A 16,142-nucleotide genomic window follows, 5' to 3' on the forward strand; every position below is an offset into this window, starting at 1 on the left:
AAAATATTTTTAAGAAAATCATCTATTAAAAATTCGTTTGACAGTAATAATAAGAAACACTTTCAAATTTTCTAGTATTTGAAATTTTTTTTATTAAAAAATTTGTTTTCAAGTATTATAAAGGTTAAAAAAATATTTTATAAAATCATAATCAAATAAGTTTTGAGTGTTTTTTCATACAACACTATAAATGATTTTAAAATTTTTTTCTAAATTTGTTTAGAATACCAAATTTTTCTTCAAAAGCACTTTTATGTCAAAAATACTTTTTAAAAATCTGTCAAAGGGAAGAGTGATTTTAATTTAACCTTAAATAAGATCTTTTTTCTCCATTTTTAACAATGAACTTTTTAGTCATATTTTTCTCAAGTTGGACTCAAAAAAAAAAAATCTTGAATATATATGAGATTGAATGTCAAACTCTTATTTGAAATTTACTACATATACCTTTGAAATGGTCAATCACATTAATGATTGATGTTCAAATAGGGATCTTTTGTGAGACTAATTTCCCTACCAAATTCTCAAAATAAATCTTTTTAAGAACAAAAAAATTGTCAATAACTTTAGTTGTATTGAAAAGCACACATCAACAATTTTTTTGGATCTTAATCAAATAGTTTTCCCATATATAATTTTAAACTTAGCAGTTGATCTAAAACTAACATAACTTACATCAGCTTAACTTTATTAAATTAAAAAAAAAAAAAAAAAGGAAAAAAGGGTGGGAGAGTAATGATGATGGGAATGCAGTGGCCATCTCACTCCCCCACCAGGGTTTATGGAGGAACCAAGGAAAGGGATGTGAATGGACTCACCATCTACTTCACACACCCACCCACTCCTAACTGTCTTCTTAATTTTCTCCTCTTACCCTTACTTTCCTTCTTACTTTTTTTTTAATATTTTTTTCTCCTTTTGGCTAGTCATTGCTGTTAAATTAGTCAAACCATCAAAATCATGGCCGCCGAGGTTGATCATATCGGTCACACTAATGACTGCTTTAGACTACTCATCTTTGACTTTACATTTGAGCCTCCTTTATGTATCATAAAAATATTCAAAGAAAAAGATTGCAGAAGAGGGGAATTCTACAGTATGGGTTGGGTGCACAACCACCATAGCAGGTGAATCACCCGCTTGATGTGGACCTGCCTTTTGTTTTCACATGATTCAGCTTCACCAGAATTGTCATTTTCATTCATCAGTACTAAAATAATTTTAACTAATCCTATATATAAGAAAATTCCAAAGCTATCACAGTAATTTGCAGAATTTAAAAATAATTAATTGGTCAAATATTTGTCCTCTAATTTGGGTGTCATTGTTTTGATGTAAATATCAAGAATTTTCATGGCAACCAAACAGAAAATACTCTCTGATCAGATGCATACAAATAAAAGCATTAATTGTACATGGTATGTATTCTCTGTGTATTGTGGGTATCAGAACTATTACAAAATCTTTGAAAAAAAAAAGAATATAAAAAATCAAATGTCATGAAAAACCCTAATGTGGTTGAAACTTACTTCCTAATTACATGGATGAATATAGTACTAAAATGGGAAACAAGATGCTCAATTTTCTGTATGACCTAACCCTAAAATCAATGGCTTGATTTGAAGAAATATCGGATTCCATTGATGATGCAAATTTGAAATTAGGGTTTGAACCATAGAGGGCTTGCACTGCCTCTATATCATCTAGCTTCAAATCAGCCTTCTTAGCTCTAGGTTTCAAACTAGGGTACATGACCGATTCTTTAACTGGACTGTGTGCTAACCCTAGAAGATGCCCAATCTCGTGGGTTGCCACTGATTCCAAATCAATGGCCACCGTCGACTTCTCCGATTCAAGATCAACTGCCCATGTTTCCGCCGCGTCAAGGTGGAACTTTCCGCTCTCCGGCGAAAATGCATGGGCCAAAACCCCAAGAACCCCATCAAACGGCTCACCGTCGCCGTGATCACCCCTGTAAAACCCTATTTTGATGTCGGCAAAACTGTAAGTATCAGTCTCACTGAAACTCACCGGAATAACAGATGCCCACCTGGCAAAAGCAAGTTTAAATGCACCTCTAATGTCTTCCAAGCTCAAATACCCGACCAAATTCTCCGGCGAGAAGGCGTAGGTGAGTGTCATTGGTATTGGACGCGCCCACCTCGGCTTTCCAGGAAAATACACGTAATGCATGGCTGCATGCATGGGCTGCATGGCGTCACGCATCCCGCACCTTGGCGACATCATCTGCGAAAGAGTCTCCGAATCGAGCCTACCGGTCACCGGAAGCCCTAGCTTCGCCTGATACGCGGCAACAGCAGATTCCAGTCTGGTGTCAAAAACATCAGTGACATTGCCATCTTGAAACCCTAGATAACCGAAACGGTTAAAGTACTTCTTGAGTTCCGCCATGCCGCTTATTCGGCTACCTCTCCTGGCCCCAAGGAACCTCTGGAACCCATGCCACGTGTAACTACCGTTCTTGACAGTTACCACCGTTGCCGGAGATGGTGCAAGCTCTGGCGGCGGCCGACCGGGTTGGCATGGGTAGAAGAGGAGGAAGAAGAGAAGAGAGAAGAGAGTGAGAAGGGGAAACATGGCAGTTACGGGGTGGAAACTTAGGAAGTGGATATGGTGGGAAGCTTTATTATAAAGGAAATGGTAATGATAATGAATGAAATGTAAAGGGAAAGGAATGATTAAGGTTTTGAAAACATGATGAATAAATAATAAGGGAGGTTTTTACATATGTTATGGTAAGGCTTATAATGACAAGTTTGGGTGAATCTTGATTATGCTGGTCTTTTTTATGGCAGATTCTCACTTTTGAGGATTCGATAGTGGTGGATATCTATGAGACCTTATCAATGAAGACAAGAATACATTAAAATAATTAATCAGCACTTAAAATTAATTTTTTAGGTAAGATGATGGGATTTGGGACCAATTTTTTTTTTTTTTAGAAGGATGTTTAGTTTGGGAATTGGATGAGAGAGCAAAGGGATGGATATTGTCTGATGGGGCCAGCCAACCAACAAACTCAACTTTTAGTTTAGTTCCTTTGAGGAAGAGGAAGAGGAAGAGGAGTGTTTGAAGCAAAGGAGGAAGGGGGGGAGGAGTGGTTGTTAGGAATGATGATTGTTGCAGAGAGACGTGTGGAATACTCAAAATGTTGTAAGACTCTGAGAAGGTGATGAAGTGCATGGAGTACTGAATCTACTGATTTCTTAGCTTCGGAGGTGGAGAAGACTCGATGTTTTTGATCCAATAACTGTTACCATCATGTAATTATGATTTCTCATTTTATTTTACCAACTGGGCCAGCATCCTTTGGTTTCTTTATCAAGAAACCTTGGTAGTTCTACAATGCATGGTTTTGCATGGAAAAAATGGCATCTTAATGCTATAATTTCTTTCTTTTTCTTAGTCATGTTGTATCTTTAAGGATGGGTTGAATTCGAAAAATACTTAAAAAAGATATTGTGAGGGCATTAGATATTTGTAGAAAATTTTATTCCTTTTCATTTTGGCATTGGATTTTTTAGACAATGATTTACTTTCTATCAAGGATTTGAGGTTTTTGATTTAATCAATCCGAACATCATAGGTAAGTTTGAAAAGATTTTGGTAAAGGTAAGTTGGTCTTTGAAAAAAATAGGGTTAGATCAAAAGTTTTAAAATTGAGTTAAAATATTTAAGTTATTTAAAAAAAAAAAATTGCAGAAGCACTCAAGCGTTAGCTAAAGCCCTCGAGCATTGAAACAGTAGTTAAGTTCACTTGCTTCTAGTAGTTTTTGGTTTGGAAAATTAAAATTTTATTATTATTTCTTTTTAAATTATGTTCAAATCGCTGGGCCTTTAGCTTATATAAACCCTACTTAAACATTATTTTAGGGTTTGAAGAGGTAATTCAGAGTTATTGAAGGACATCCTTTTAGGAACGGAGGCAAATCTATTAAAGTAGTCAAGTTACTATGTACATGATCTCTTAAATCTTGTGACTTTTTATCTACACAATTAGTATGAAAGTTTTTCACGTAAAAACCTCTTATCGCATTTGTGTTGGATTGCTATTAATCGTTTTTAATTTCTTACACGAGTCAATTAACATAAAAAGGATTAAATCTTTCTCCAAGAATTCATTGGATTAAAAATTCTTAGTCTTATATTAAAATCTTTGAAATACACTCATTCACTTTGTTTGATTGTTACCCCATTAGAATATTAGTTTTTCAAATATAGTAACACATTTAATGATTATTCTTAAATACACATTTCCATTTTTTTTAGAAAATGAAGGCATTTAATGATTATTCTTATGTATAATTTTTCTATGTAATAAAAAACTATTTTCTAAGATTGAGAATTTTTTTAATAGAAAATTTTTTTTTTTAAATTTGTTTCGGGTTATTTTTAAAATAATTTTGATGAAGTGTTTAAATATTTTTTTTCTAAAGTTTCCTATGTAAATTTTTTTTTAAAATTGAAAAATATTTTGAAAATTTTTGTACTGTAAAAGCTATTTTCATATTTGAGTTTTAAATAAAATTTTGTTCCTAAAAACAACTGAGAATTATTTTTTAAAATCATTCTATAAAAATAAAATGTGAATTTCGCAAAATAATTTTTTTATCTAACGTAATGATCAATGCAAAATAGAATAAATTTTTCATTTTCAAATGTACAATTATTAAATATGTTTTTTTTTTAAAAAAAAGTTAATAAACACCAAGGATTCTTTTTCGTTTACGATTTGGAAAACCAAGATTTTATGCAAAATGCCCAAACAAGGCGAAATTCCCAACCAATGTGAAATGCCCAAACAAGACGAAATGTCCCACCAAGGTGAAATGCCCAACCGAGGCGAAATGTCCAAACAAGTAAGTACTATGTTTTTAACAGCTTCCTCAAAAAAAATTTAGGCCAACCCAAAAGTCATGGGCCCCAGCCCAACCCATCTTCAAATGGGCTAATTTAAAGACTAATGATTACGGCCCAACCCTAATAAGCCTTTTGGGTCAAGCCCGGTCAGAGTTGGAATATATGTTCATCTATTAGCCTACGTATAGTCCCTTTTTTTTTTTTTTAATTACTATGAGGAATACGAGGTAATAGACATTATAATAAAATCTAAGATGGAAACTATTGCATTTTAGAGTGTGTTTGGCACTACTTTTAAGTTGTGTTTTTAATTTTTTTAATATTTTAAAAATTTTATCACTCAAGTATTAGAAAGATTAAAAACATTTTCTAAAATTACAGTCAAAGACACTCTTAGATTGCCCATATTTATGATTTTAAAAACAAAATAAATCAATATATCTTCTCAAATTTTATTTTCTTTACATAATTCTTAGATTCAAATATGAACATATCATTTTGTAGAAAGAGAAAAGGAGAAATGCTGACGTGTCAAAATTAAAATCTCAAGACATTAAAAACATATTTCGAAAGCAACTCTTAACCACTAAGATGAAAATATCAGCCAAAATCCAACATAATTATGGTTGAAATGAGAAATATACACTTCACGTGAAAACCATGCCCCACTTCAATTTTAATGAGTAAACAACTTGAATAAAGATGATTAATTCCAATGGCATTATTAGGGGCCCTTTTAGGTTGAAATTGGCTCACTAATATTTTGAATCACCTTTTTGACGCGAAGTAACAAGAAGACAAATTGAACTTCAATGTTTGAATAGTGAACATAGTTAATTATTGTTACACATCACCTTTATAAAAATTCAAGATAAGAGTATGAATCAATCCATTGTTGTTTACAAGATGTGATAGATAAAAACACTTAGACTTAAAATCTACATGATATTGCAACTAAGAACATGTTTTGGAGTGATATTTGTGTTGGTGGTTCGTATTTATATTGTGTCAAAGTCTATCTATTTTACACCCGATAAGAAAAGTAATTGTGTCAAAAACATAAACTCAAATAGTTAATACATCATATAATTCGTTTAACCCATTTAATAATCTTATCATCCTCTAATCAAGTTGAAGTAAGTCTTTGTATAAGTTTTTATAATTAATGTTTCAATAAAAAATATCTATAACTCAATTGATATATTTATTTAAAAATAAATTTAATATGAGTCGATTAAATAGTTTAAAGTTATATAGGTTAATCACCAAGATTATTAGTTAATTATTAAGATTATTAAATGAGTCAATTTGAGTCAAATTTATGTTACAGATTTAAAAACTACTTATTTTTTAAATAGATTATGCAAATTGATAACAAAACCTGCAAGAAGTGTGTTGGTTCAAATCGTGTTGATGTATCGTATCATCCCTTGTCACTCCTAAACATATCTACGATTGAGAGAATAATTATATAAAAGATATTAACACGATGTTTGTGTTAATAAGAATAGTCATATAAAAATACTTAGGTTAGACATTCGAAGTGACTAAATTAAAATCTACTTGGTGTTACATATAAAAACACCCCCGATAAATAGTCATATCAAAGATATTGATAGGATCTTTGATTAGGTGAGCATATAAAGTACTTAGATTAAACACTTGAAGTGAAGAAATTAAATTCTACATGACGTGTAATGTGGAAGTAATTGACCCCTACTTTGTTATCATCTAACTTTCCTCTTTTTCAATGTTATCCCTTGGACTTAATAAAAAAGGTGGGTAATCCTTGTCAATCCTTTTCTTTCCCCTTGTGGGATATGTAGATTTCAAATGGATACGCTCGAAAGGCATTTTTAGAAAGTGGATTTGGGAGAAATAATCAAGAAGCCAAATTTAAAAAGGTTATAAAATGGAAACCATACTTCCAAGGGTGCCCTGACCACAACTCTCAAATCAATGGCCCTCATGGTTGAAATGGGAAAATGGTGAACACATCAAATGAAAGAATCCTGGCCATCCAATCTAAAAGCTTCACCATAAGTATAATAGGAGGGTGAGTAGGAATCGTGAATTATTGGGGTGGGGTGGGGTGGGGGGGCTAAGCAAATGGGCCCAAGATTAGGTTGAGAAAAGGCAGGAGAAGAGAAGTAATGGGTCACAACTTCATTTATAAAGGTCAGTGACCCCTGCTGTGAAAAGGGCCCATCATGACTCATCATTGATGGAACTGCTTCCTTTTACAAATATGAAATATCAAATATCAAATCCCCTTTTCCTCTCTCTCTCTCTCTCTTTATAATATCTTATTATTTGTTTATTTTATAGTATTGTTCCCCTTTATCTTCTAAGGCTTCCTCTGTGAAGACAACTCTTGAAGGGTGGGTTGCCACTGCCACTCGCCAGCTACCTTAGTTTGGAAGCCACCCAAGCTAAATAGCAAGTTTACCTGTCCCAAAATTGAAGGGGAAAAGAAAAAAAAAAAAACCTATTCTTCCAAGGTTGTATTTGGCATGTAACAATGAAGGAATAGGATTACATGCCAAATACAACCTTGGTAGAATCTAATCCAATTGGAATCTAATCCAACTTTTCAATGGGTTTGAAATATTACTTTTATTACTTATGGGATCATTAAATTTAATTTGGTTTCGGTTACACCGAAAGTTCAAATAAAGCGAATATTTTATTCACCAAAAAAATAAAATTAAGTTAGTCTTAAGTTAAGTATGTCAAATTAGAAGTTGGATTGAGTTAGACTTAAATTAATTATTTTTTAATTTAAATTAAGTTCAAATTATCCACAAATCTGATCAAACTTAGGTGGTGTTTATTTTTTTATTTAATTATAAATAGAATTTTAATACTTAATAGTGTTAAATATTAAATTGTTTGCTTTTATAGTATTTTATTTTTATTAAGTATTAAAAAATAAAGAAAAATTAATATGTTATTTTTTCTATTTAGAAAAAGCTAAATATTTTGATTTTTTTCATTTAATAAAAAAATTATAATAAGTTATAAAAAAATAGAAAAACAAACGACCTAAATTCTAAAAATAAATTATTTTCAATAAAAAACAAAAAAAACAAACACCACCTTAATTACACTATAATCTAATTAGGATCAAAGATGAATGGGGAATTGGAATATAGTTCATATTTTCGTGTCTTAATATAATGTTATATACATGTCCCAAATATTTTATTTTGAATTCTTACTCAAGCCTATTTATAAAAAAACGATAGGACAGAATAAAATGAAGCTTACAAAGCTGAAAGAGATGTCAAGTTTACCAAAAGAATCAAGTGTGAACATCATATGGTTAAAGTTCGTTGGAATACAAAATTGTTGTAGTAAAGAGAAAGCCAGGAAAAACTGAAAAAAGAGAAAAGAATAGAAAACGTGGAGTTTAAGAGAGAGAGAGGGAGGGAGGGAGGGAGAGAGAGGGAGGAAGGAGGGGTTACTCCCACATGTGTGGATGCATTCAATGATGGAGTAATGCAGAAGATCGATAGAGAGAGAATCATTGTTAGAGAAAGTTGAAGCCATGGATCAAAGAGACAAAGCAGAAATGGTCCCCCCTTTCATCTTCTTCTTCCTCCTCTGAGAAGAGAAAAGAAATGGGGAAATGGGGAAATGGTCCCCCATGATGAAGGCTACGGAGAAGAAAGGAATTGGTCGGAGGAGGGAGATGGGTTTATTTAATTTTATTTTTATATAAATTAGAATGGGGAAATGGGTGTGTATGTATATATCTCTCTCGCTCTCTCTCTCTCTCTCCTTTTATATGTTTCATTAAAAGGAACAATGTGGTATGTCTCACAGTTGCCCTCAACTCTGCCCCTGGTACGGGATTAGGGCCTTGAATTCCCATCGCCACGTGTCAACTACCCATTTCAGCTAGTACAATCTCCCACTTCCTTCTTCATCTTTCTCCCTGCTTTTTAGGAACTTACTTCTAATCTTTTTTTTATTTTTTATTTTATTTTATTTTTTGGAGTTTGGGGGGTGGAAATGAGATTTTCACTAAATAAAGGTTTCCATACCTGCCATGTCTGTACTAAAGATACCAGCATCAAGGTGGTGGTGAACCTCTGCATTTTTCCTCAAACCCAAAAAAGCAAAAAATTAAAAAAAAACGAATTTTTAAAATAAAAGGTGGACTATAATGGCCGTACACGTGGATGGACTGCAGTGCCAGGCTTTCATTTATTAAAATGGGCTCCACAACTTGGGATACCACCCAATCCCCAACATACAATTTGAATGGAATCTTTTCACACGAACATGCTTCTCATTCTCTTTTTTGTTTTTTTCCCCTTTAATTAAAAATTATTTGTAAATGTACATTTATTTACGGTATATATTAATGAAGTAAATTATATATATTTTTTCTAATAATTGTAAGTGTTTTTATATGAAATGACTCGAGTGAAAGCACTTTTGAAAAGATCACCGATTAAATGTCTTTTCAAAAAATATTATAAATACTTTTTTATTTTATAAATGATTTTTAAAATTTTTAAAAACATTTTTTAAATTTTATTAAGCACTTAATTTTTTTAAGAATGTTTGAAAGTAATTTCAAAAAATAATTTTAAAATGTATTTGATAATGATTTTAAGAAATGTTTCGAATTTTTTTTAATACTTATAAATTTTTATTTTTCAAATATTAAAAAAATAAAAATTTTAAGAATTAAAAATATTATAAACGTTATTTAAAATAATTATCGAACACACTTTTAATTTTTTTAGAACTTAAATTTTTTTATTATTTGAGTGTTAAAAATATTATACTTTTAAACATATTATAAATTTTTGTTGGGTAGTAATTTTAAAAAATATTTTTAATATTTAAAAAAATTTATATAAAATAAAAATATTTCTTAAAATTCTAAAAGTATGTCTAGAATATAAAAGACATTTTTGGTAACAAATATAATAAACATTTTTAATATTTTTAATATTTAAATATATCCTTTTAAGCGTTAAAAACTTAAAATTACTATTTAACAGATTTTACTCATTTAGCAATGATTCGAGGAGATATTTGTAATTTTTTTAACACTTATAAATATTTATTATTTAATTATTAGAAGTATTTTTTAAATAAAATAAGAATTTTACTTTCATTGATTTTTTATTATAGAAAAAATGACCATAATGTCCCTAATATTGACAAGTGCCCATCAATGTCAGGCAGCTAAGAAGTGCTTTTCTAACATACTGCAAAGAAGACTGCCAAAAGTCCTTATCTTCCATTTGTGGAATAAATACTCCCTAATCCCTCCCACACATCTACCGCGTGACAGTCACGACAAAATGGGCCTGCCCCATGCGTCCTGGCACTCCCCCTCATGGCGCGTGGTGGGGTGGGGTTCACGGCCTTTTATTCCATTATTTTTTTTACCATTTTACCGCAGGCAAAAGGGGTGCAAGTGAAGGTGGCCATTATTGGAGTGGGAAACGGGGTTGGAGTTGGGATGAAATTACAAAAACACCATTTTTAATGGGTGCAGGCACTATAGTAATAATAATGGGTGGGGAGTGGAATTATAAAAAATATTTTACAGGGCATTCAAAAAGAATACCGAGGAGTGGTCACGATCACGCCAATCTGGTCAATCTTTGCTGTATTGGGGAGATCTTTAAGATGGGACCCATTTGTGACACGTGTATGGCCGTCCCCTTTTCTGGACTGAGTGAACAAAGCTTTACAGTCTGTGTTGCATTAAATGAAGGGTGGAATTATTTTCCAAACCACCCCCTACTTTTTTTTTTTTTTTCTTTCTACTTTTTAAATAAGATGCGATATTCATGGGAAATTATTGCAAAAATTTTAATATTCACTGGGAGTTGAAGTGAAGGAAAAAAAAAAAAGAAAAAAAGAAAAGAAAAAAGAAAAAAAAAAAGGGGAAATGAAAAAGGTGATTTGAAAGTGAAGGAAGCATGCATGCATGGAGAAAGAGGTTCCTCCTCCTCTACCCTGGTTTCTCGCTAAGCTGGCGCTACGTCTGAGGAGTAATAAGTGGATATTTTGAATTTTTGAACGAGCAGGTGTGAGCTGGTGAGGATATTCCAAAAATCTGAGGAATATTGCACTCACGCTCCGGTGGGAGCGTGTGGGGGCAACGCCGGCTACATGGGTTCCAAGTGGATAAAAGTGAGGGGGTGTGGGAGACGGAGGAGGAGGCGCGTGTGGGGAAAGAATGAGAAACGATATGCTTCCCTAAATGGGCATTTTCTCACTCATCCTATTCCCCTCTCCAGTCTTATCAGCAAGAGGGAAGGGGAGGGCTGATTGTTTCTTTCTCTCTCTATCTATCTAACTTTATTGCAACCTCTCAAATAACGCAGGGCTGACTCTTCTCAGCAAATGAAGGGAGACCACGTGGCAGGCCCCACCATCGCTCCTCACACGTGTGCTTCCACACATACTATTCGTCTTCTCTCTCTCACGTGTCACTAACCCCATCTTTTTTTTCTCTCTCTCTGGCAGTACTGCAGCTTTATCTCTTGAGCACTTAACCCCATTGGTAGAGAACACAGAAGCAGGGGAGACCCTTCACTGCAATCTGACTCTCTTGCTCTCTTTCTCTCTCTAAATCTTTTCTTCTTTTATAGAAGACAACACCCAAATCTCTTCACTGTTATGCAATATTTGCAGACCCCATTATCATACACAACCCCCTATCACCCTACTATTCTTATCGTCATCCTCATCATCACCACCCAACTCCTACGCTAACAAAGGTAAGGGAGTTATGGAAAATGGCGGGAACTCGTTTAACGGTAATAGAGGGCAGAATGGTAATAGTGGCAGCCACCTTGCATGGGATGTTCGAGACCTTGGGGCCTCCAGGTTTGACTGGAACTGCACCGGCAATTCTTTCAACGACGACGCCGCCACCGCCACTGCCACCGACGCTCCCACCCAGCCGGAGGCCGGCGTGGGTCACGCCCTGATGTTCCCTCACCAGGCCACTGCTGATGTGCACCACAACCAGTACTATCACCAACACAACCACCACCACCACCACCAGCAGTCGCTCTATGGCGGCGATGGGTCTCATCTCCACCCAGACCCACACTTGATGTGCTTGAAGCTCGGGAAGAGGCACTATTTCGAGGACTCCACGCCTGGGATCTCCACAGACAAGAGGGGTCGACCCTATTATAGTGGAGGATCGTCGCAGTCGTCGGCGACGGCTGTTTCGGTGGTGGGGTCCCCGGCGACGGTGCCGAGATGCCAGGTGGAGGGTTGCCACGTGGCGCTGGTCAATGCCAAGGACTACCACCGGAGGCATAAGGTGTGTGAGATGCATTCAAAGGCACCTAAAGTGGTAGTTCTTGGTTTAGAGCAGCGGTTTTGTCAACAGTGTAGTAGGTAATATTCTCTCAATCTCCCTCAACAACTACCCATTTTTGGCTTCTTAGTAGGAATATAGCCTAAGTACGACGGAAATGGAGGATTCATAAGCCTACCGTTCCGGGGCTTTCTTATTTCTTTTACCCTAGCTCCATTTTTTTTTTCCTTGAAAAGAGAATTTTCTTTTCCACTCTTCTTTTCTGGTATTTTCTCAGCAAACAAGCTAATAATAAATCACCATCAAATCAAGTTAATTTTTATATTTCTTTTCATTGGCATGACAACTGAAGATTTATACTTTTTATTTTATTTTTTTGTTCCTGATGATCGATTGAAAATATATGAATTTTTAATATTTATAGGTTGATGGGTGGGTGATTGTAGGTTTCATGCAGTGTCAGAGTTCGACGACTCAAAGAGGAGCTGCAGGAGGAGATTAGCAGGGCACAATGAGCGAAGAAGAAAGAGCTCTCATGATTCTGTTGCCAGGAACCCTTCTCAAGGTATGGCACCGGTTTCATTAACAAGTGTTTTGCCTAGAAATTATCTCATCACCTTCATCATTATTAAGATATATATATATATATATATATATATATATATATATATATATATATATATATATATATATACTTACATGTTCTGAGGCATAGCGCTTGCTTTTAAGCTATGATTCCAAACATGGGATTCCTCGAGAAATTTGAACTAGTCTCCTATTATTGATTTCTGCCCTAAAATAGAGTAAGCTGGAACATAGATAATAACATATGGTACCCACCCATCCAATTTTGGTGGGTTCAACTCCTTCCTCTCCAAAATTAAAATAGATTAAGGTGTTCATATTTTGGTAGGGATTCTGATCTTTTAATGAGAATAGGCCGTCTTTTATTTTCTGTAGGTGACTTTTGAGTTTGCTACTTTGATTTAGAGAGATTATTGATAATATATTGGTTGTGGAAGGGTTCGGCTGATGAGTTTTTCGGAATGCAGTTTCTTCGGTGTGGGTTATCCTAAAGGAAGGCCAAAAAATGAATATAGTTGGTGAATAAGAGGAGCTGGGGAAACGCAATGACCTATGATTGATCCAATAATGTAGCCCTAGATTGAGCAGAATGGCTAAATGGAATCTGTCATAGCTTCATAAGGCTTCTTCAGTGGGGTTGGATATATATTAACTTTGTCATTAGTATTCAATTGAGTCCAGGCTGCAGTTATAGTACTTGTTTCACCTAATACCTAGCTATGTCATATTCCTCTATTTATGGTTGGCTCTCTGTTGATTCGGTATTTTCTTTTTCCTTGAACTTTCTTCTTGTAGTGTAAAACTTGAACACGGTCTTAGCAGTTTTGTCATGAATGCATTTCATCCATCTGAGCATCCTGATGAAATTATGTTAACATGGATAAAAAGAAATGAGATCAAGAAATCATTCAAATCTTCCGAGTTCCATTTTAGGTTTATAACTTTTAATTATTATCCACAGATTCACAATCTATGCTAGCTTTTTCTCTGGAATGTATGTGAAATCAAGACATAAATGCTGTAGAACTAACTTTACAAAATAGGAAAGAAAGGTTGAGAGTGCAATAACTGGACTCACGAGAAGAGTTGAAATGTTTTACTCTTCATAAAGGCTGGAACTGTATTAATGCATTTGATCATAATCTTTACGTGGTTACATGAAGTTGCTGCATTATGTATCAATAATGAACAATTGGGTTTGGACTAAGTTGATGAATTCCCCACTTTGTATCTTTTTTTTGTATTTGAGTTGGTAAAATTTCAGCTTATGTAGGCTAAGGATAGTAATACTAAAAAGCATGAATATCAGAACTTGCTGAAAAACCAGTTTCTTTGCAAGCTTCCCCTTTATTGCTTTCTCATATTATCTTTTATTCAAAGCTTTAGTATTCATTTTCATGTGCACTGTTTGCATATTTACTAGTCAGCTTGGGGTTTCTTAGTCATCTGTGAGTTCAACCCTTGGACAAAAGCAAAGCCTGTTAAGTTCCATTACTTTTTTCATGCCTCATCTTATTTTTTAGTTTTGCATCCAAGAAGTTTACGAAAAAATCCCACCTCTCATTAAAGGAGTTGCCTTGAAATTTTTGGATATCTGTTCTCAAATCAGTTTCACCCGAGAATCATGTTTGTTCTTAGGAGGCAACTGATCCAGATTTATGGCCTGGCATGCCAACTGAAGTTGATTCCTGTATCAACTGAGGTTGATTCCTGTATCAAATCAGGTTTTGGTGACTACAATAGTAATATGACAGTGCAACCCTGACCTCGTAAGCTACCAAACTTCTTTCTTAGCATGAGCCTTTGTAGTATGATTGGTTGCTGGTTCTAAAATGGTAATGATCACAATAGCAAAACAGTGAATTTTCATCTCACTTACAATCGTGCACTACATTTGTGTTCATGGTAAGATGTTTCTTAAATACATTTCAGGAGGGCTTCTATTTTTTGTTTCGTTTTCAATTGTAAATTCTCTCTGGTGATCTTTAGATTTCAGTTTATGTATCTTTTGGTGCAGAAATATCTAGCTTATGTTTTGCTAGTTTAAATGATGTATAGCATGTATTTTGTTTGAGATTGTATAATTCATCTTAGAAACCGTTTTAGTTGATCAACACCGGGAAGCCCAGATTTTAAAGAATTGAGTAAAATACAATGCAGTACAAGAAAATGTAGGCCAAAGATGGATATGCATATGGAACAATTTCTTTCAGCAACGCCCATATTCAACATGCTCCAAGCATGGTTTATCCTCGTGTTTACTGGTAATACTAGAGGAAACTTAAAGAACTATAATTACTCAAAGTTTATCATATATTTTCATGTGAAGGGATCATGCAGCCCCAATTTCTAAGTTGCTCATCTATTTACTATGATTTGGTTCAAATTTGATCAATCTTTAGCATGCTGATAGAATGAACATGCATGGTTTCCTTCTCAGCAGCTAATAAATTGATGACTGGGAGATTCGCATACTTATCATCGCCGACAGGACGTGCTCTCTCTCTTCTGTCATCGAAGTCGGATTCTTGGGTTTCCTCAGCAGAACTCTCCTTAAGATCCAGTGCAGCACTCCGTGAGCTGATCGCCGAAAATCGTGCAGCCATCCTAGCTAGACAGCTTATCCTAGACCGGGACTGGCATTGGCATCACCATGGGATGGAGGATTCAGGTGGGGAGCAACCAGGATCCGATTCCCTCATGCCCCACCAGCACCAAATGTTCCCTGGGTCACGCAGCTGGGAGCGGTTCCATGAAGCCAATGGACACGTAACACTCGACCTCATGCAGGCTCCTAGCTCAGCATTTGGGTTATTGTCTGTGAGGGAGAAGTCCAAGGAAGAAGAAGAAGAATGTTCAGAGTTGTGGAACTCCCTGGAAGGAACTCATGTTGTTTGATTGTATCATTGTAGGAATTGATTTAGTGTTGGCACTGAATAATTAATTTTGTTCACCAACAGATCTTTGATGACTCCCTCTTCCCCACTAGGTCTAGTCCATCTTCGGCACCATAAAATATTGCCTACTTTCTCATTCCATCATTTTAAGATGGTGTACTAATGAATAATTTGAGCTACCAAATACATTCATATGAAGATCATATCACCATTCCATACCTTCTCTATAAACAATATATGCTTCAATGAATAATGCAGTCCCATGATTCCATCCTCAAATCCACCTCTTCATGATATTACTCTTTGTTGAGCTGCTATCTTTTACCCGGTTAAGGCATGTTTTTGGAACCCATGGAAATTTTATTTCATTTTTGATTGATTTAATGCATTTCGGATTATTTATTGCAGACGAGAACATGGAGAAAAGCAAGACTTCTGTCAGAAATTCGATCCCCATCTCTTTCAGA

The 16,142-nt window shown here is 34.6% G+C and overlaps 2 protein-coding genes across 3 annotated transcripts; one reads left to right on the plus strand and one right to left on the minus strand.

The window, feature by feature from the left end:
• Positions 1-1,340: 1,340 nt before the first annotated feature.
• On the minus strand, positions 1,341-2,636 carry LOC100251349 (metalloendoproteinase 4-MMP). Its single transcript, XM_002274441.4, has one exon. The coding sequence runs from the start codon at positions 2,596-2,598 to the stop codon at positions 1,537-1,539; it is 1,062 nt and encodes a 353-aa protein (XP_002274477.1). The 5' UTR covers positions 2,599-2,636; the 3' UTR covers positions 1,341-1,536.
• Positions 2,637-11,381: 8,745 nt separating this feature from the next.
• LOC100246212 (squamosa promoter-binding-like protein 7) lies at positions 11,382-15,894 on the plus strand. Of its 2 annotated transcripts, none has more exons than XM_010663046.3 (3): positions 11,382-12,273; positions 12,640-12,758; positions 15,222-15,894. In XM_010663046.3, the coding sequence occupies exons 1-3, from the start codon at positions 11,651-11,653 to the stop codon at positions 15,674-15,676; spliced, it is 1,197 nt and encodes a 398-aa protein (XP_010661348.1). In that variant the 5' UTR covers positions 11,382-11,650; the 3' UTR covers positions 15,677-15,894. The 2 variants fall into 2 exon arrangements, with proteins under 2 accessions (XP_010661348.1, XP_010661347.1); XM_010663045.3 differs by having other exon boundaries at positions 11,384-12,273; positions 15,219-15,894.
• Positions 15,895-16,142: the final 248 nt, after the last annotated feature.

The sequence above is a fragment of the Vitis vinifera genome, chromosome 15 (genome assembly GCF_030704535.1).
Source record: "Vitis vinifera cultivar Pinot Noir 40024 chromosome 15, ASM3070453v1".
Classification (NCBI taxonomy): Eukaryota; Viridiplantae; Streptophyta; class Magnoliopsida; order Vitales; family Vitaceae; genus Vitis; species Vitis vinifera.

What these genes read in the sequence shown, in the direction of transcription:
- LOC100251349 (XM_002274441.4), bottom strand. Translation starts at nt 2,598, where the DNA reads ATGTTTCCCCTTCTCACTCTCTTCTCTCTTCTCTTCTTCCTCCTCTTC.
- LOC100246212 (XM_010663045.3), top strand. Translation starts at nt 11,651, where the DNA reads ATGGAAAATGGCGGGAACTCGTTTAACGGTAATAGAGGGCAGAATGGT. An exon ending in TTTTGTCAACAGTGTAGTAG is followed by an intron (nt 12,274 to 12,639) that starts GTAATATTCTCT and finishes GGGTGATTGTAG; the next exon opens with GTTTCATGCAGTGTCAGAGT. An exon ending in TGCCAGGAACCCTTCTCAAG is followed by an intron (nt 12,759 to 15,218) that starts GTATGGCACCGG and finishes TTTCCTTCTCAG; the next exon opens with CAGCTAATAAATTGATGACT.